General features: G+C 38.9%; 3 protein-coding genes and 1 pseudogene across 9 annotated transcripts in view; 2 read left to right on the top strand and 2 right to left on the bottom strand.

Annotated features, from left to right (window-relative positions):
- Positions 1-19,275, top strand: part of LOC148741091 (fibroleukin-like) — a 371,193-nt gene that overhangs the window by 98,061 nt on the left and 253,857 nt on the right. The window lies entirely within an intron of this gene.
- Positions 1,950-7,274, bottom strand: LOC148741103 (peroxidasin-like). Of its 3 annotated transcripts, none has more exons than XM_088756624.1 (8): positions 7,196-7,274; positions 6,637-6,729; positions 6,138-6,301; positions 5,644-5,967; positions 4,432-4,746; positions 3,265-3,579; positions 2,805-2,953; positions 1,950-2,545 (listed from the first exon to the last, which is right to left on the bottom strand). In XM_088756624.1, the coding sequence occupies exons 3-8, from the start codon at positions 6,256-6,258 to the stop codon at positions 2,489-2,491; spliced, it is 1,281 nt and encodes a 426-aa protein (XP_088612750.1). In that variant the 5' UTR covers positions 6,259-6,301; positions 6,637-6,729; positions 7,196-7,274; the 3' UTR covers positions 1,950-2,488. The 3 variants fall into 3 exon arrangements, with proteins under 3 accessions (XP_088612750.1, XP_088612752.1, XP_088612746.1); XM_088756626.1 differs by having other exon boundaries at positions 2,747-2,953; positions 7,120-7,261; XM_088756620.1 differs by having other exon boundaries at positions 7,120-7,261.
- On the top strand, positions 7,264-13,423 carry LOC148741102 (uncharacterized). Its single transcript, XM_088756537.1, has 6 exons — positions 7,264-7,400; positions 8,118-8,759; positions 9,186-9,304; positions 10,561-11,308; positions 11,941-12,027; positions 12,462-13,423. The coding sequence occupies exons 1-6, from the start codon at positions 7,314-7,316 to the stop codon at positions 12,927-12,929; spliced, it is 2,151 nt and encodes a 716-aa protein (XP_088612663.1). The 5' UTR covers positions 7,264-7,313; the 3' UTR covers positions 12,930-13,423.
- On the bottom strand, positions 13,395-16,371 carry LOC148741101 (uncharacterized; annotated as a pseudogene). Its single transcript, XR_015999871.1, has 4 exons — positions 16,246-16,371; positions 14,902-15,587; positions 14,158-14,714; positions 13,395-13,674 (listed from the first exon to the last, which is right to left on the bottom strand). The product of XR_015999871.1 is annotated as an uncharacterized LOC148741101 (transcript).

Here is a 19,275-nt window from a genome sequence, read left to right as displayed (position 1 = left end):
CTTTAAGTCTTACTTCTGGTCTTTTCTCACACTTGACTTTGACTTGGTCTTTGTTTTGCTTTTTTTCTTTTAACTTATCACATACTTCTTCTATTCAACAGCTAATTGTGCTGAGTTGTACAAGGCTGGCAATACATTCAGCGGTGTCTATTCGATTGATCCTGATGGTTTAGGTGCCTTTGATGTGTACTGTAATCAGAGCACAGCTGGAGGAGGATGGACGGTAATCCAGAGGAGACTGGACGGCTCTGTTGATTCTAATCGTTGCTGGTGCGACTACAAGCATGGCTTTGGTAACATGACTGGTGAGTATTGGTTGGGAGTGGACAAGATAAACCACCTCACTTGGAGAACAAAGAACAAAGTCCGAGTAGATCTGGAAATTGGATTCAAGCAGAAAGTTCATCATCCCTACGCTGAGTACGACTTGTTCGTAGTTGACTCGGAATTGAAAAGTTACTCCTTGACTATTGGAGAAATGTCAACAGGCAAGTTATATGTTGCGTCATAATCCCTATGATTAATATAAATGAAGTAACGAACCAATTCATCGGCTCGATGTTTTACATCGAAAGTTACCCTTACAAAAGTTTTATCCATTGTGCAAACGCCATAAAAGTAAGGCAATATTTTAAGTATATTTGTTAGGGCATAATTATTATGATTTATGGAATCAATGTCTATAGCAACAAATTAACGAATTAGATAAACTTCTAGGGGGGGGGGGAAATCAATTGGTTGCAAGCGATGTGACAGTCGAATTGATGATTTAGATGAAGCTGATGCGATGTAGTTAAGTTCTATTTAGTAGAAGCAGGCACTAGATAAGGTACATTTGTGAGCCAAAGCTTTAACTGCTCATACGTAGCGGACTGGAAAGTAAAGCCTTTAATCAATGCGCAATTCGCAACCTGCCTTTAGATGAACAACCAATATCTTGATTGGATGTCCACTTACCAGAGGTCTTCCTTAAGCGCTTCTATGCCTTATTAAGAATTTTTTTATGGAAAAGGCGCCATTAAATTATTATTATCATATTATCATGAAACAATTACCTTGATCATATTATTTTTTCTTTCTCTCTCTCAAAAGGAGATACCAAAAACTCTTTTGATAGCAATCGTCCGAGGTGCCTTGCACGCCCGAATCATTTTTCATATATGAAAAATACGTTATTTCCTCGTAGTTGCGGAATCGCATTGATATCTTCTTCCATCTTACTAATTAGGGCTTTCAAAGTTCCATCTTGAATCATGTGCGAACAACAAACTATCGTAGTATCCATATTAGTAAATAGTTTTTAATTCTTACATGTATGACGGTGAAAAACGTCATTTGAAAAGTTGATGCCACCGAAGAAGCAGTCTAGAGGAAGGCCGAGTCTGCCCGGCTCGGCAAAGGTTATTCGACTTCGAGAGTCTGTGTATGATTTATGGAGGGCAAGGAAAACAACCATGGGTTTCGGTAACACTATAGACAGTGTTTTTGCAGAAATTTCATTGCATTGTTCCTAGGATGGAACTAGAGACTTCGGGGAGATTTTTTTTGAGGTGAGAATAATTATTTGACTGATTTTTATTTGAGATCCTGAGATATGTATGTAAGCGACCTCATTTGTAGAAGTGATTATTATTTAATTGAAATGCGCAAAGTAAATCATGTTTGGCCAATATTGGTTATTTGTTTATATTTTATTTAGTGTTGAAGCCGAAAAATTTCCTTCAACATCAAGTAAGCTTTGTACAAGTTTTATACATAAACTCGATTTATGATTTTTCAGTCTGAAATATTTAGCTGCAAATTTGTTTACTGTGTTCTTCACCAAATCTTTGTTTTTCTTTTTAATAGTGTTTGCGAATGACTATCAGAGATCGCCATTTAACAATAGCGCGATTCCAAAACAAAAACAAACGACTGCAAAGGATCTCTAATGAAAGTGGGCCTTTAAGTGGAATTAAACATTTTATTAACTTTAAAAGGATTTTCAAATCATAAAAAAAGAAAACAAGATCGAGTTTCTTTAGCTAACAAACATAGCAACATCTTTTAATATAAATCTGTCAGAGCAAGTTTCCCAGGCATTGAAACATATACTAAAATAGTTTTCAGCAAAGAGTTTTTTATCCAGTTTGACCTTTCATAAGTTTCCCTTATGCGCAAAGTCAGAACATTTGGATCTCGATTCATTTTTGGGGAAATCAGTTAGTATTCTATATGCACCTTTGTTTCACGTAACAAGACGAACAAGAACTCTCCTAACTAATATGGTTCGTACATTCTACAAAACCAAATATTCTACGATTATACGATTGTGTGTAAGATTCTACTGACTCTAAGTGTTGTCGCCTGATGATTTTAACAACTGTTATAGTATAGCAAGCTGAATGCGACAAGTTAAAGTTAGTTTCAGTTAGAAGGACGCATTTTCCAACGTTGTGAACTAAAATAGTGCTCGAGCTCTGAACACACTCTCAAGCACTCTTTGGCTCTACTTCACTTCAAATCTGCCACTGATTTCATCTTCTGTCATGTTAATATATGTCCTCTGAAATTGATGGATCAAAGAGAAGAAGAAGAAATGTCAACTTAGATGTGCATAAGGAAAAAATATACGATAACGGCAATGACAGCAGATATTAAAGACCTAAGTAACAAGGCAGCTGAAGAAGACAAGAAGGTATCAAAAATCATGAGGGTCAGCTAACTAAGCAAGAAGTGAAACACCATTTGAACCATATAATCTCACCAACATTTTATTTCGGTCCACCTTCTATCGTCTGGGTTTTTTAATAGAAAAGTATTACCTCTTCATTTCTTCTTGCGCGACGATACGAAAATTTCATAGTGCATCCGCACATGAATGTGATTAAGGTACCACCAAACACACTAAGCACGATAATCTGGAGGACTGAATGTTGTCGTTCCTTTCTTGGCGAGACTGTAGTTGGATACGCTTGTTGAAATGAAAAGAACCATTAAAAACAGTAAGATTAGACAACCGTATGGCCCTCAGCGTCGAATGCATCACTTTTTTAGTGGAGCTGGTCGTTTTATCTTGTTTCGCGAGAAACTACAACCTGATCATCTCTTTGTAAAACATGAGAGCATATTTGATTACAACCTTCATTTACTGGTTTAGTTGACAAAAATGGGGAATTTCTTCAAATTATTATCGTGTAAGTTTTTATTCTGAGTTCTGCTACATGATTGCCCATCGAGGAAATGAATATCAAGTTACAACATAACATCAATGTGCAACCTCACCTAAATGTTTAATGAACAGGAAAGCAGATTTGGACGTTATTTCCCCAGCGCTGCTCTTCGCAACACAAATATATTTGCCTTTATCTTCTTCCTTCACTTCTTTTATTGACAGCTGGCTCTGCAGGACGCCTTCGCCATCTAGTGGAATGCGAATTACTTTTACTCTTGGGTTTGAGTTAACAGCGTGCGAATTATTGTTCTTGACCCATGTGATGTTTTGCTCGAGAAGACCAGCGGCAGAACAGTTAAAGGTTACATTGAAACCGACAAAAGCAGTTTGGTTCACTGGATCTTCAACAATCCTCGCCTTGTCATCTGAAAGCGAAAGTGAGCAAAATCTAATATTGTGGACGAGGAAAAAAGGATGCGAAAGAAGTACATGAAAGGAACGAAAATGCGAAGAGATGGTGAGTATTGATAAGATAATACTTTCCATGATTCGAGGAATTTTGAGAATTCGCACAAGTAAGCTATTCTAAAACACTTTCTACAATTGCTTTTTGAAAGCATTCTTTCACTCGCTCTAACGAAGGGCTGACGCTCGAAATGTCAGATTTTTAACTCTTTACGGTAAATTACAATGATAATAAAGTATTATCATTGGTGGTCACTTGTGATATGAATCGCGACGTTTCGACTGCATACTGCTAGCCTTCAGCAGGCGAGAAGGTCGACTGGCTTCGGGTCTTCTTGTAAAGCAGGATGCTCCGCTGTAATCGGTCAGTACTCCACAGAATCAAAGAGGCTTCTAAAAACATCAACGGGGACAATGCAATAAAAATTCTCGAAGCGTGGATGCCCACAATCAAGAAACATAACAACAGGAGAGCCGTACGACAGAGAACTGCCGAGAGAACAACTCAATAACATCGAGGATCAAAACGCGTCAATCACATCTACGGAATACCAACCAATCACAGCTGAGCATCCTGCATTATAAGAAGACCCGAATCCAGTTGACCTTATCACCGGATGAAGACTAGCAGTATGCATGTCGAAACGTCGCGATTCACATTACAAGTGACCACATCGTGAGATGAATGATAATACTTTATTATTATTGCATTCTTTCAACTAGTTCAACTTCATCGCCTTCCCATAAGAAATAGTCGTTCCATAATAAAACTTCATGTCTAGAGAAGAAGAAATATAGAGCGGGTGTCTCACCTAAATCCTTTGTGGACAAGAATGCCGGGTTTGATGCCTTTTCTCCTTCACTGTTATTTGCTAAGCAGTGATATTTTCCATTATCTTCCCTCTTTAGATCCTCTATAATCAGCTGGCTATGAATTTGCACGTTGTCAAGGAAAGTTTGACTGACATTAATCCGTGGGTTGGAACGAACAGCAAGTGAGTTATCGTTCTTTATCCATTTGAGAGATGGCATGGGATGACCTTTGGCAGTGCAGTTAAAGGTTATGTTGAAACCGGCATCAACAGTTTGGTTCTTAGGATCCTCGACAATCTGTGGTACCAGGAAAGCTGACACCGGCAATATCAGATAATAGTGAATGTTTTTTTGGAAGAAATAAGGCAAAATTTTAAAACCCATCAGACAATTTTGAAAAAGAAGGAAACAAATAAATAGGGAAGGTAGGCAAGTAAGGTAAACACATCTTGAATAGTAAGCCCCACGTTTTTGCCATGTCCAATAAATTTTGCTCATGCCTCTATAATCTTTCTATCTATGTTACCTCTACACTAGAAATTGCATACTTTTAGTGTTTTCCATGTACATTTTATAAATATTAACCAACAAAGAGCATGTTGACTCCTTCTGGATGGCAGCTGGACCATCAAAGGTAAATATCAATACCAAACAATTTTCAAGCGCAGTTTGGTGCGAAAACCACTCGTCGCCACATTCTCCACTTAGGTATTACATTCAGGATGAAATACCATTAAAAAGCTCAATTAGATGGCGTGGGGAAGGGGGGGGGGGGCAATGAACTGAAAAAGTCTGATAGGATGGTAGAAATCACCGAGGAAACTGCTGTTAACCTTTTACTGTTATAAATTACTGTTATAAATACGATATGCAAATCTTTCCTCAATGTGAAGATTGAATCAGAGTACAAATATATGAAGCCTTTACGACAGGCAATGAGATAACTCACGGGTTTTGTGCGCATTTAACTATTCATTTTTACTCCTCAGGCCTAATTCTATTTCGAAACTAGTATTTCTTTCTCCTCTCGTTACCACCTACTGGCCAAACTTTTCTTGTGGCCATGTATTATGATGAACTACCAGAGCTTCATGCTGGCACTGTGTATGCTAGTTTACTTTACAATTCGCGAGTGTGTGCTCACCGAAAATAGCAATTTTCCTTGCCAAGAACTTGCTTCTCGAAGATATTACTTTAGATGTGTTACATACCTCGCAGTTTTATTTCGACAGTACTTTGCCTACAATATCCGACATAATCATTCTCCGCCTCACAAGTGTAGTTGCCGAACTGTTCCAAAGTCACCCTCTGCAGCATTAATCTGCAGCTTAGTTTTCTCACTGCTGGTGTGCCCTGCAGGCATCTGGCTCCAACTGGTTTACCCTGAGGATCATACCACTGAATATACTTGGTCTGTCTCCTGGGAAATAGTCGGTCGCCATTCCTTGGCCTCGCTATGCAAGTCAAGCTAATAGCTGCACCTATTGTTAAAGTGCGGTTTGGCGGACTTGTGGAGATATCTATTTCAGGTATCACTGGACGGAAAAGATAAAAAAAATGAAATGCGTTGCCCTCGAACTAACTTAAAACAGTTATGACGATGACTCAATCGGTAACTTCATAACAGAAACTTGATTCATGGGGTAAGGATGTAACTATAAATTTGCCAAAAAAATAATAATTAAAAGATACAGTTGCTACTAACCTATCTTATTATTACATCCCTTCCTCATTTTCGCGGATGAAAGGTCGCTTGGAGCACTGGTAACAAGTAATAGCATGATAAAGTTGCTAATGTCACGCCAAAGCCAATGTGTGCTACACATTCTTGTCGTTGGATTTACTTTGAGTTCCTCACCAAAAAGGTACCTAAATGTAAAATATTTTATGTAAAAAGGGTCGAATAAGAATGATGTGAAGGGAAAGATAAGATGAGATGAGGCTGGAATTGATGGCAATCTAAGATACTAAGCCTATTAAGGTATAGACGTTTGAAATAATTCTACGAATTTTTGACTCATTTTGACGCATTTTCTGACTCACAGAGCAACAAAGGGAATTTCTGCAATTTCTGAAAAGTAAAATATCTTTAATGTTACCTCGATGGTGTTAGTTTTCCTATGTCTGCCGTGGCATAAGTCAAAGTGTCTTTTTGAAACAAAAGTGGGGCAGAAATGTCTTGTTTTGAAATAAAATGGGCTCACCTTATTGCCTTGTTGTTTTCTCTGTTGATTCCGAGCGTCTCAGGCCATTTTGAAGCGTTTTCGGCGAGTTAGCGCTATGTTGGTGTTCAACTGCTAAAAGAAAGACAAGGCCGGAAACCTATTTTAGAAGCGTCCGTCGCCCGAAGCGAATAATTCCGCCAAAAAATTACCACCAATCTCGATTCCTCCAGAAAATCAAAGCAGAGATGTTGCAGTTCCATTTTCCATTCACTCGATTCACAATTCCTCCCACAGATCTTTCACTAGCGATACTTTTATCTCCAGGCCCCGGTTGTTCAAAGCATGGATAACTTCTTATCCGCTGGATAAATCGCTATCCAGTGGATAAATTTTATCCATGGCGTCATATCGGTTGTTGAAAGCATGGATAGTATGGCGCGTTTATACTGTCAAAATTCAACATGTCAAATCGAGAATCAACATTCCAAAATGAGCTCCATAGCGCCAAATCAATCAACAAACCTTTTCTAAATCGAGTGCCATCTTCTCGTAGTGGACGGGTTAATTTGATCAGATACTTTTTAAATTGATTAGGTACCTTTCAAATCGATCAGTTCCCTTCTATATCGAACAAATTAAATCGTTTACACTAACTCAAATCGATCAGTTCTCTTCTAAATCGTTTATATTAAATCAAATCGATCATTATACCCAAGATGCTTTGCTGGTATACTATATCCGCTGACAGAACACAGCCGCAGGCTCTTCCGTTTCCTCGTGGAGCCCGTCGAAAGATGACAGAGGTAAGTGTAATTATACTTTAATATATGTCCCTGGAATATGATTTATTCATGAAAGTAACGCATGGTTCTTTAGACTTTGTACTCAGTAATATCTCCAACCCATCGAATTTTCTCAAACTCAGATAAAACGGACACCAGATACATTCGCAAATCACTCATGAACTTCTCGTGTACTCCTTTAGCACAGTCATATTAAATCAGGCTGACAAACCCTAGCCTCTAAAAACACTCGAAGGGAAAGAAAAAAATAGTTTTAGATAGGAAAGGGAAGGGTTCATGGTTTTTATTTGGAGCAGGGGAGGAAAATACCTTCCATATGGGAGGGATTTGTCCAATTCAAAACTGTGGTCTTATTAGTGATGGAGGTGGTAAACAGGTCCCAAATTTAACATTAATAGCTGATGTAGCTCTTATTTAAACAAGAAACAAAAGTATAAGTGCCTGTATTCTTATGAATCAGTCAGTTTACTACCTGTACCCATCCTCCCACACCCCTCCCCCCAGGCTAACCCCTGGCATTTGTATTTTACCTTTTGAATAATTTAGAAAATTCTCTCAGGGGATACATAAGTCATCCAAATGCCCTGAGGTGGGATTGTTGTTTACATGATAGTTCATAGGTGGAATTGACAAGTGCAATATCATAAAATTAAAATAAAGAGAGAAAAGATCACCTGTTCTTGGTGTTTTACCCTGGATTTCTTTCGCATCACATAGAAAATGGGTGATGAAGAAACCAAAAACTTGCTTAAGTCATGTGCTGAAAATCTACTTAATGCTGTCAGCCAAATCGAAAATCGGCCACAAGTTTCCGAACCTACAGCACCTGTACTTCCAGTAGTTGAAGAACAAAGAAGACTTTTTGGTTACAGACCACCCAAAAACAGCCGTGCGAGTAGCAGCACCAGCTTTAGGAATGGAAAACAGCCTGCACCTAAGCATCGTGTAGTGGCAACATCGACAGGGGATCGCGTAAGCATACCTGTTCGGAATACATGGACTAGAACATTTATTTGTCTTGAAAAAAGAAATGCAACCACTGCCCCTTCAACTTTGGAGAAGGTATCGATGGCTATGGCTGGGCTTGAAGAGAAAAGCATATGCTTTTCCAAAGGAGGTAACAGCCAGCATGTGCACGGGAAAATTTTAGAGGCTTTTCCAATTCTGGAGACTGCAGGAGGGTACGAAATTCTGAGAACAGGTGAAAGGGGAAATGGTCAGCTTATGGTGTTATCCATACCACCTGGTGGTTATACTGTAACGTACCTCAAAGCAACCATTGGCTCTGCTAAGGGATATATACGGCCCCTTCAGAAGGACCTAGTGTTTACACCAGCACCAGAGCAGGAGCAAATGCAGGTGGGTGTGTTTCTTTCTCCTGCCAAATCATGCAATGATAATTTTAATTATACCATTATTCTCTTTCACTTATATAAGTAACTGTTTGTAGTTTTGAATAAACTTTCGTAATTAAGCACCCTGGGTCCCACAAAGGGAATACTTTGTGGGACCCAGGGTGCTTAATTACGAAAGTTTATTCAAAACTACAAACAGTTACTTATATAAGTGAAAGAGAATAATGGTATAATTAAAATGAATGAGGGGATAAATAAATGTAATAACCCAATGAACGAATGAACAAATGATGGAATTAACAGCACCAAAATGATGCCCATTAGTGATCTTTTCTGTTTCAGGTACAGTAGGTCAATAAATGATACCATCGTGTTTCATTATTTAATGTCCAAAAATTTCAAAAATAATTTTTTAAGCCTTTTTTTACAGATTTCCACCAGCCCAAAAGTGTCATGTGTAAACTGCAAATCCCAAGTGCCAATGGATTTGTTGCGAAAACATGAGGAGGCATGCCCTGGAGGAAACATTGGAGCTACTATCATCTCCAGGTAATTAAGTTTCAAGGACCTAATTATCCTCTCCTCAAGGTTTCTATGAGGTCTGTTATTAATGAATATCTAATGATGCATTGAAGCACCCACCTCATTTAAATGCATAGTGTAGTAATGTATCTGGCTTGACTAGAAAGTGATATCATGACATATTCAACTTTGCAGTATGGCAGGACTCATTTTAACCACAAACCATTCTAAACACAATAGACTGTGTTCTTGTTATAATTATCACTGTGAACCTAGTATGTGACCCCATATATCCTCTTTGGGTTAACATCCAACTAGTATATAGAAGTTTATCATTGCTTTCAACTCCCACTTGGACTCTGAGAAAAAAACCCTTCTATCTTATAACTGAATAATACATCTGCCTAAAATGTTACACTATACACTTCCCCTCTTTGGCTTACTTTGGCCAAATGTTGGTGGTTATATGTATCACTGGCATTTCATAAGCTAACACCATTATAGTCTAATCATCATTTATTCTTAAATAGACCCCATCTTCATCACTTTCGGGCAAATAATTTTCATACTTAGGTCACAAAAACTTTTGTAATCCTAAACAAAAGCGTTGATTTTGGCAAAAAAATGGATATTGTCTCAACCTCCCCCTCACCATCCCCAATACAAGGTCAACTTTTTATTCATGCAACAATTCCTAAATATTCCAACATTGATTTTGGGCTAAGAGGGTTTGGAGAATTGAATATTCGACATGACTTACAAATCAAAAAATTTGTAGCTGATGCCAAGGATTTTTTTATTTTTCATTTCAAAATTCCCGAAAGACGATTCCATTATAGTTCTTGTGGTTTTGTGTTATTTTTAGTTTCAAATTTTTAAACCAGTTTGATTTCAATTTTTCATTGTCTCTAACTCCTTATCATGGTGTGAAACAAGCAGGATCGCTCCACACGCCCTCCTTCCTTGAGTCACTTTAAATTTTATTCAAACTGCCGTTTCTGACGCCGTCTGATAACCGCTTCATGTGTGAAACTCAAGCAATTGTCAACTTACAGTTTCTATTTTGAATTCATATTCCTAATTAAAAAGGAAAATTTAAACCACAACATAGTCATTGCAGTAGTGAAAATGTGATGCCATCCAGTGGCACATCCCCAGTAGCCCATTACCATCATAGGAAGTGCTTCCCATACCTCAAAGAACTCCCCCTCCATTAAAATATCCTTCCTTGCCAATGCTAGCATGCAGTGTGAAGCTGATCAAAGTGTTTTGATTTTTGGCAGTGGTGATGATAGCGAGGAGTCCTCAGCAATTTCCTCAACACTGGGTGGGGGTATGGGTGCATCTTCTTCACAGGAAGCTGTTGACAAGTTGTCAGAGATGTTTCCAAATGCAAGCAGAAAAGAGCTGGAGACTTCCTTAAAAGTCCAGGGGTCTCTGGACCAGGCAGTGATGGCATTGCTAAAACCTTGCACATCGACATTGTCATCTGATGATGAGTCAGAGCTCATGCATTCTGCATTTGAAACATCAGATACCCCATGCCCTGCTCCAGGTAATCCACATTCCCTGAGGGAAGAATTGAACCAGCTGCAGAAAAATTTGGACCATGGCCCAAAGGAGAAGTTCAAAGTTGATGAAGAAGATCTCCTGAATCATGCCTTAACATATTATAAGGACAGTGACTTTAATCCATCAAAAAGACTCCGAATTGTTTACACCGGCCAGCCTGCAGCTGACACAGGTGGTGTTGTGTGGCAGTTTTTCACCCAGCTCCTTGCTGCAATTACTGATTCCTTTTTTCAGGGAAAAGAATACCAAAGTCCTATTAACAATAGTGATACTGTAGCCTCTGGGGTCATGAAGTTAGTCGGCACAATAATTGTGCACAGCATACTGCAAGGGGGGCCAGGTATTCCTATTTTCAGCCCAGGCATATACTACTACTTGGCAAAAGGCAATGTTGAGGAAGCATTGAAAGGTCTCACTGTGACTGACTGTTCTTTACAGATGCAACATGAAATTGAAAAGGTAACGAACACTTGTAATTAGCACTATGAACATGAAATTTATTTGTATGACCAAGCTGCACAACAAACCACAGAGCTTCTAAGTTTAGAAGATGATATTCATAAACCTGTCAGTTTTCCTGATCATTTTTTCTCTGACTTTCCCCTATCATTGTAACAATTTCATCTTCAGCCACATTCATTTAAAACATTTCTTTGCCAGGGAAAGGGAAATATACATGTTTTGTTGTTAGCAACCCTTGTGATAATGAATGCTTTGGAAGCCTTGCAGTATCTTAAGTCATCTTTTATGGAATTATACAATCCCAACTACCTATTGTAGCCTTTCAGGCATTGAAATATCAGTTTTCCTGACAAATTTGCTTTGCAACAGTTTATCAACTTCTTGGCTTGTTACAGGGATTTCAGTCAACTTCAAAATGAATGGTAGACTACCACACAGTTAAAATAGTATTCATTCATTCATTCATACATTTCTTCTGCATTCCATTCCATTCTCTCATTCAATTATTGTGGAAATTTGACACTAGTTGTCAGATAATAAAACCAATCTTTATTGGGGATACCAACATAAGTAAAAGTGTTTTACAGCATGGTCCTGTTCCTTACAGCTTAAAATCATGTTATTCTCAGATTGCAGAAGCAGAAGATGTCACCAGTCTCGATGAGGAGGAAATGACAACTCTTCTTTCAGATTGTGGACTTACCATGAAACTGACAGTAAGATGAAATTTTTTATCTGCTGATTTGACAAATTACAAAAAACTGCTAAGGAATAATTTACTTTTTATATTCAAAGATAGAAATTTTCATCCAACAACTTTCTAGGGTTTTAATTTTCACTGTAGTGGTGTTGCCAAAAATGTATGGTCCAGTTTTGTATTAAGCAAGGTGCCTTAATAATGCAGTGAACTTATAAACAATGAAATGATCACCACATGTCCATTAGACAAAGAAAACACCTGATTACTAGACAGTAGTCAAACCTATGACATCCCAAATGTTATTTACCTGTAACTGAAACAGTTTTTCCAGGGGCAAATCTGTGAATAGTGTAAGGTGGTAATAACACTCCAACTTCAAATCCTTAAGCTCACTTGAGCTTAATATAGCTCACGAAAATAAATTTGCTTTCTTCATTACTTTTTTGTTAGAATGACAACAAGATGAGAGTGATTAGAAATCTTATAGTACATGATGCTATAGGAAAACCAAAGATGGTACTAGACCAATTAAGGGAGGGGCTGAAGAACCTTGGCTTTGGCAGAAGGATGGAACTGTATCCTGACATCTTTAAGGAGTTATTTGTAGCAGGAGAAAAAGAAGTATCTGCTGATGACATCAAGAGTCAACTTCAGTTCCCATCAGATTTAAACCAAAATGATGAGAACATAAAGGAATATTTGCTACATTTTCTTGAAGATGCATCTGTCGAGGAGCTGAAGTCTTTCTTGGTGTTTGCGACAGGTTCACCCAATCTACCTGAGTTTGGGCTGGGTGTCATTCAGATCGAGTTAAAGGATACAGAATCGATGTTCTCATCATTGTTATGTTATTTTCCTAATTGGCCATTGGGCACAGTTTGTGTCATTGTATCCTTCTATATTGTATGGTTGTTATAACTATTGTTATGACAAAGCCGATCAATTTCTTGTTGATTCCAGACATAACTTTGCATTGCATTTTGGAATTTGCTAGTTACAGTTGTTATAGTTGGTGGTTCTACGGACAGAGTTGTAACAGTTGTTTAAGTGATTATGAACCCCTCATTTTCTGATGTGATGGGTGCAAGTAAAAGTTCAATTTTTGCAAAGCTTTGTGCTCTAACCACACAGCTGATTTTATTGTACTAAAACTGTGTGAAAAGTATTTAACACAGACATAAGTGGATATTTCAAACCCCTTGTTGTGTTGGTTTTATAGTAAATTACATTTTACTGGTTTTAGAAATGATTGTAAAATTCATTTGACTTTACTAGAACTTTATATTGTAGCCAATTTAGTTTCAGCACTCAAATTATGCAAACCAAACGACAACAAAATTGTTGTGTTGGTATTTGCTTTCATTGGCATTTATACAAACACAATATACAGACAATTTTAATTTGAGGTTCAACTGGACTCTTATGATGTTCTAACTTATGATGCATTTACAACATGTGTGTTGACAAATGTTACTGTTTCCATATAAATGTCAATCCCAGAAGATTCACTTTCTCTGAGTGGGTCAATGCTGTTGAGAAGTTCTTGATACTGTTCTGGAGATAGAGGGCACCCTGTTTCTGGTACCTCTACAATGGCCTCAGCTGAAGTTGCTTCCTCTGGAATTGGGCCATCCCAGTCAATTCCATACTGCTCAAACTCCCCCTCAAGAAAAAGAAAGAAAGAAAATAATTTAATGACAAAAGGTGAAATGAGATTAGCAAGCCCTCCTTTTATTCTTGATTATATCAAAAGTTACAAGAAGGAGCCGAAAGGGTGACTGTTCTTAATATATTTGCAATCTTTCAAACAGATTTACTCCAATTATTAAAACTCAGCTGGAAACTGGCTTCTTCTTCAACTTGTGATTGGAAAATGGCTTCACAAAAGAACGAGAATAATTGAAGGTGTTCAGACTTTTGGACTCCCTGCTTTAAATTACAGTCAGGCCTATCTATTCCTTTAAATTAAAATCTAGCTAAGTTATTTTAATAACTTTCATTTACTTGGTCAAAAACCTGGTTTATTGACAAATTATCATGATACTGGCAAGTCAACACTCAATCAAACAGCTCTTGAAGGAAGGGGGAGGTGTGTATTTCAGGGGCACATGAGTCAAAATCTATTTTCAAATTTCATTCTGTTTACCTGAGAAGTAGGCTCGAAAACATTACGTACAGCCACATGCTGGGAGCTCCTCAAGTTAAGAAGGCCAAGGATGTAAAGTTGCATAGGACTTCTATTGCCTGCTGTTCTTATCCTATGGCGTACAAAACCTTGTTTCCATTTATCTATGTGCCTGTTAATTCTTGGAACGTACACATAGTGTAAACAAAATAAATGCTGTGGGTTTGATGGTTCCAATACACCATTATCTTCTAAGTGGTAAAATAAGTGGTGATAAATGTAAGAGACCCCATCAAACAAATCACGCCACAACCTTTCTATTCTTTGGTTGTGAACACTGCGACCTGTTATCATGCTTCCTCTCCCTGGTCCCCTCTGAGGGTGTTGTAACATATACAGAGAGACAGCAGTATTTTCGCCACCTTTGTCTGACCGCACTCTTGATGGCAATCCATATTCTTGTGTAGCTTTCAGAAAGGCATCTAGGACAGTTTCAGCCCGATTGTTGGTACTGCATTTAAAAAAAAACTGGGATTCTTGTGAAGCCATCTATTCCACCATGAATGATCATTCTCCACCTAGAAATAAAGAATAAGTTTACCATATATTTGGCTACTTTTCTGATACCAGTAGATTAAGAATAAAAAGTTTCTATACATGGGGATTGGTAACAATGGGTAAACTTGAGTAGCTCTTGTACTACAACCCCCCCCCCCCCCCCCCATAAAAAAATATGAAGTACTATAAAAAATATGAAGGCCTCACCGAATAAGTTTATGATTGCCATCAATATGCCATAGTGCTAAGGGTCCAGACACGTTGTATTGTCTTCTTGGTGTTAAACGCAGCCATCTCACTGCCACTCTTTGGGGATCGACCCTTTGCATTGCTTCCCGTACACGTAGCTGTGCTGGTCTCAAACCATTAACACTGAGTTGAGAAATTACCCTGCGGTAACCTGCATTGGGAAACTCTCTTAGCACTTCTCTTACTTTATCCTCAAGCTCTTGATCCGATAGAGTCACATTCTCACGAGCTGAAAGACCGTACGTCTTCATTCGCCTGAAGATGGTACTTTCCGACACACCCAGTGCCTGGGCAATGTCAGGGACTGACAACTCGAAATTTAAGAGATACACAAGATGATCATAGCCTATGTCCAAGGCAGGGCGTCCTGGCCGACCAGAATAAACAGTTCCTGTCACAAAGGGGGCATTGGTGTTAATCTCTTCAACTCTTCGTAACTTTGAAATAGTGTCAGTAATAAGATAGTGAAGATCATCATCAACAAGATTGACACCACAGAGTCGAAGTACATGAGATGACAATTGTTCAAGTCTAAATACAGCAGCATCTAATCCATCTGAGTCCAAATTTTCTAACTGTCTCAACAGCTCCAATAATGTACCCCTTAAATGTACTGTCAAAATTTCCTGTTCTTGATCCATTTCCTGTTTAAAGAGTGAATTATTTATTTCATTACCACTAGGTATCACTTACAATAACAAGACCGTAAAGCCCAACAACAATAATCAATTATGCCCAACAAAAACTCTGACCATTTACACGTTGGGTCTCCACTGTTAACCCATCATATATTCTCTTCCCTGGAAGGTCAATCCCTTAACGAGTTACCTTAACTATCAGAATTGTTTTAATTTTTCCTTTCCTGGGATTGTGTTTGGAGAATCCAGGGGTTATCTTAATGAACTTTTTTTTCTCTAAGTAGTCGGTGATCGATTGGGGAATTTGGTCGGCTTGGGGACTCCGAGGAAGAGAATTCGCAAAATTGTAAGGTAATAGAACTAAATTTAACAATTCAAGGTAACAAAGATAGGGAACAGAAAAGCTCAGTAAGGCGGGGGACTTCAAAACAGTCACCTTCAGACTGCAAGAAGTCTTCAAGTACTGTAAACACTTCATCACTTTCCGATAATTAATTCGGCAATTTAAAAGTTCTTTTATTGAAGGTGGAATTGAGTTCCAAATTTTAACACCAAGAGCACTCGATGGGTTGGAGATATTACAAAACAGCCCCATGACGCGTTGCGACACCTAACTTGACCCAATCTCCCGCGCAACCTCGGAACGGCCAATAATTACACTTACCTCTGTAGTCTTTCGACGGGCTCCACAAGGAAACAGAAGAGCCTGCGGCTGTGTTCTGTCAGCGGATATAGTATACCAGCAAAGCATCCTGGGTATAATGATCGATTTGATTTAATATAAACGATTTAGAAGAGAACTGATCGATTTGATTTAATGTAATTCGGTGAAGAATTAATCGTAGAATAATAGAAGAGTTCATCATAGAATAATAATAGAGATTGATTTGTGTCTACTTCTGACCTCGACCCCCTTTTTCCTCCATGCAGCGTGAAAATCGTCGTCTGAAGAACCAAACCAATTATATATCTCTATCCTTGGGTTTCACCCACGTGACCAATACCTTAGCAACGGTTACTATCCGCCATCTTGGCGTAAACAAACCGTATCTAACGAAGCGTTCATGTGAGAAAGAAGGGATGGTTTTATGCATTATTGTTGGCTGTTCGAGCAAAAGTGGAAGGCATAAAGACTAAGGATTTTTTCGTATAATAATTTAATAATTTTATTATTTCTATAGCGCAAAATTCATTATATATATGATCTCATGCGCTATACCTAAGATCATCACAAATCAAGGGGAAAAACAGGAGGAACTAGAAGTTGTTGTATTGTTCGAGGCTTGCGGCTGTTGTAGATCCTCGATTTTTTGGTCGAGCTTTTCTTTGAGCTTCTTAGCCGATGAGAAATCGATGTCTTTAGCCCTCGCATACGGCACTTCATTGACCTATGTCGGCAAAATCCATGAGCATTTTACCTGAGTGCAAGTAAGCTTGGGGTGTCACGAAAACTCACACCCCGAAAACTCAGACTCCTCGAAAATTCAAGAGATAAACTCGACTCATGATCACTCCTGGTAATCCCTCGTGTATTTTGACCTTTTGGGTCTTCATCCAACTGAAGCAGCAAAAGCAAGGCCGCAAGTTGCACGTTTCGCAAAATCGTCCGATGGTTGAGTATTAAAACATTTTAGAGTGACACAAGACTTCATTTAGCTTAGATTTCCTCCATTTTTCTCGTTAATTTTGAACTTTTCATTCACAGTTAACGGGATCAAATGCGCTCGCTCCAGCACCAAAGTATTAAAATGTGGCGTGATTTTGACGAGCCGAAAGGGACGTTTGTTTACCTTTTTGTACTTCGTCGCATAGATCCTTGTTGTCGCTCTGTTAAAATTCTTAAATATTTCACGATAATAATGGATACAAACAGAGACTCGGCCTACCAGTCCCAAAACGAAGACAATTTTGCGACCCTTGGGCAAGAGTTCTTAAATGAGGCAGAAAGAGAAAAACAACGCGAAAGAAGACTCGGCATCAGCGCCGTGACGATTCGCCTCACTGAAGAATCACTCTTGATATTGTTGTTCGTCTTTCGCGTCGGATTTGTTGCATTATTCCACCGGTTATATTATAAAAAAAATTGGTTCATGCTTTATGCTATGCACTATCGAATTATGGAGCACTTCGGAAGCTTGGAGAACACTTCGCGGGACCTGAGTTTTCGGTGTCAGAGTTTTCGTGACATCCAGCGACCTTGCCATGAATTCTAGTAGTTGCCTCTAACATAAATAAAACACTCGCGATATGTGAGCATGACTCAGCCAGTCCAGCTTTGCATCCCAAGCAATGGGCTGACAAAATAGTCCCATCGTTTTCGGAAATGACCCAAAATGTTCACTAAAGGATCATTCATATGCTGTCAATGCCAAACTCGTGCTCTCACGGCATACTTGCCGGCGATTACTTTGCCTACAACTGAGGTTACAAATCCCGACTCCATTTGATTAAACGCCTCTAGACTCTTGAACGCCTTGAACTGCTTCTTGGTGTAGAAGCTGGTCTCAAGAACGAGGTAACTCAGCAACTCCGACACTTCCACAGGAGGCAAGCATTTTGGACTGAACTTCTCGGCTGGTATGCTTGCAGGGTCAACCCCAATGACCGAGATCTTTTGCAAACATCTTTCCTTCTAACTCTCCAAGCTTTCGGCATACTCAGAGAGCACTGGGATACCTTAAGATGAATGCCAGATACTTTTATCGCTTTTTTCTTCCTGGATATTCATGTAGTTGGCGAAATAATACGGCGATAAGAGAGAGGGCTTCACTATAGAAATCGACTAATTATTCATATATTTGACACTCGAGGGACACCAACATGGCGGACACTAACTTCAGCAAAGCTTGTGACGTCAGCTGAAACCCAACCATAAAGCCAATCCAAACAATCACATGTAAAACCACCATCAGTGCGACTTGCGGCCTAGATCTTTCATAGCTAGCCATAGTAGCTTACAGTAATAGGATCGCGGTACTTGACTGGCCAAGTGTGGCGTCGTTGTTTTCGCGAGGCCGGGATTGAAGTTTTACTGGTAGACAAACAGCGAATTGTCGGCACATTCATAAATACCAACATTTATAGAGTACTTACGTGATTCGTGCTTTCGCTTCGGATAAGAAGAAAAAGACCTTATTCCCTTTTCGGTTTCCTCCATTGTTTTGAACGCCTCCACCTCAACTGAGTTCAAACATGGGCGCGCGTTCTTTTTAACGACTTCCTAACAGCTGGAATTGTAAGTGACAGCGCTTCAGTCAAAAAATCTCAAAGGGAAACCACCAGGCGCAACCTCATGACCGGAAATTAGGTCATAGCCAGGAAAAAAAATAGAATTTATTGACTGTTGACAGATTTTCAGATCTGATGTTTCGTACAAGGGTTTACAACAAAATGATCCATTGTGAGACTTTTGTACAAGCTCATTTTAGCTCATTCTCATAGCTCTCAACCAAATCTGGGGCTCGCAATTTAAGAGTCCGAACGTCTCGCGCTCGCACTCAAAACACTTTGAAGTCTCGGTCTCGCATTCTAAAAAGTAGAACTGTCTCGGGCTCGCAACGAAAAACGCTAGTCTCGCCATCTCGCAAAGTCTCGCATTTACCATTTGCCACCCCTATTGCTCTGTCCCCGTTGATGTCGTTAGGATTAAGTCTTATGTGAATAGCCTCTTTGATTCTGCGGAATACCATAGTTA

This window comes from Stylophora pistillata, chromosome 1 (genome assembly GCF_964205215.1).
Source record: "Stylophora pistillata chromosome 1, jaStyPist1.2, whole genome shotgun sequence".
Classification (NCBI taxonomy): domain Eukaryota; kingdom Metazoa; phylum Cnidaria; class Anthozoa; order Scleractinia; family Pocilloporidae; genus Stylophora; species Stylophora pistillata.
Note: the sequence above shows the minus strand (reverse complement) of the source record. Positions and strands in the feature narration are given on the sequence as shown.

Bases quoted from the DNA above. Each gene is read 5' to 3' on its own strand.
- LOC148741103 (XM_088756624.1), bottom strand. From the start codon at position 6,258: ATGTGTAGCACACATTGGCTTTGGCGTGACATTAGCAACTTTATCATG. The intron at 5,968-6,137 runs GTTAGTAGCAAC...TTTTCCGTCCAG, and splicing joins GGGATGTAATAATAAGATAG to TGATACCTGAAATAGATATC. The intron at 4,747-5,643 runs GTATGTAACACA...TGCCGGTGTCAG, and splicing joins TGTCGAAATAAAACTGCGAG to CTTTCCTGGTACCACAGATT.
- LOC148741102 (XM_088756537.1), top strand. From the start codon at position 7,314: ATGCTTTGCTGGTATACTATATCCGCTGACAGAACACAGCCGCAGGCT. The intron at 7,401-8,117 runs GTAAGTGTAATT...CGCATCACATAG, and splicing joins CCCGTCGAAAGATGACAGAG to AAAATGGGTGATGAAGAAAC. The intron at 8,760-9,185 runs GTGGGTGTGTTT...CTTTTTTTACAG, and splicing joins CAGAGCAGGAGCAAATGCAG to ATTTCCACCAGCCCAAAAGT.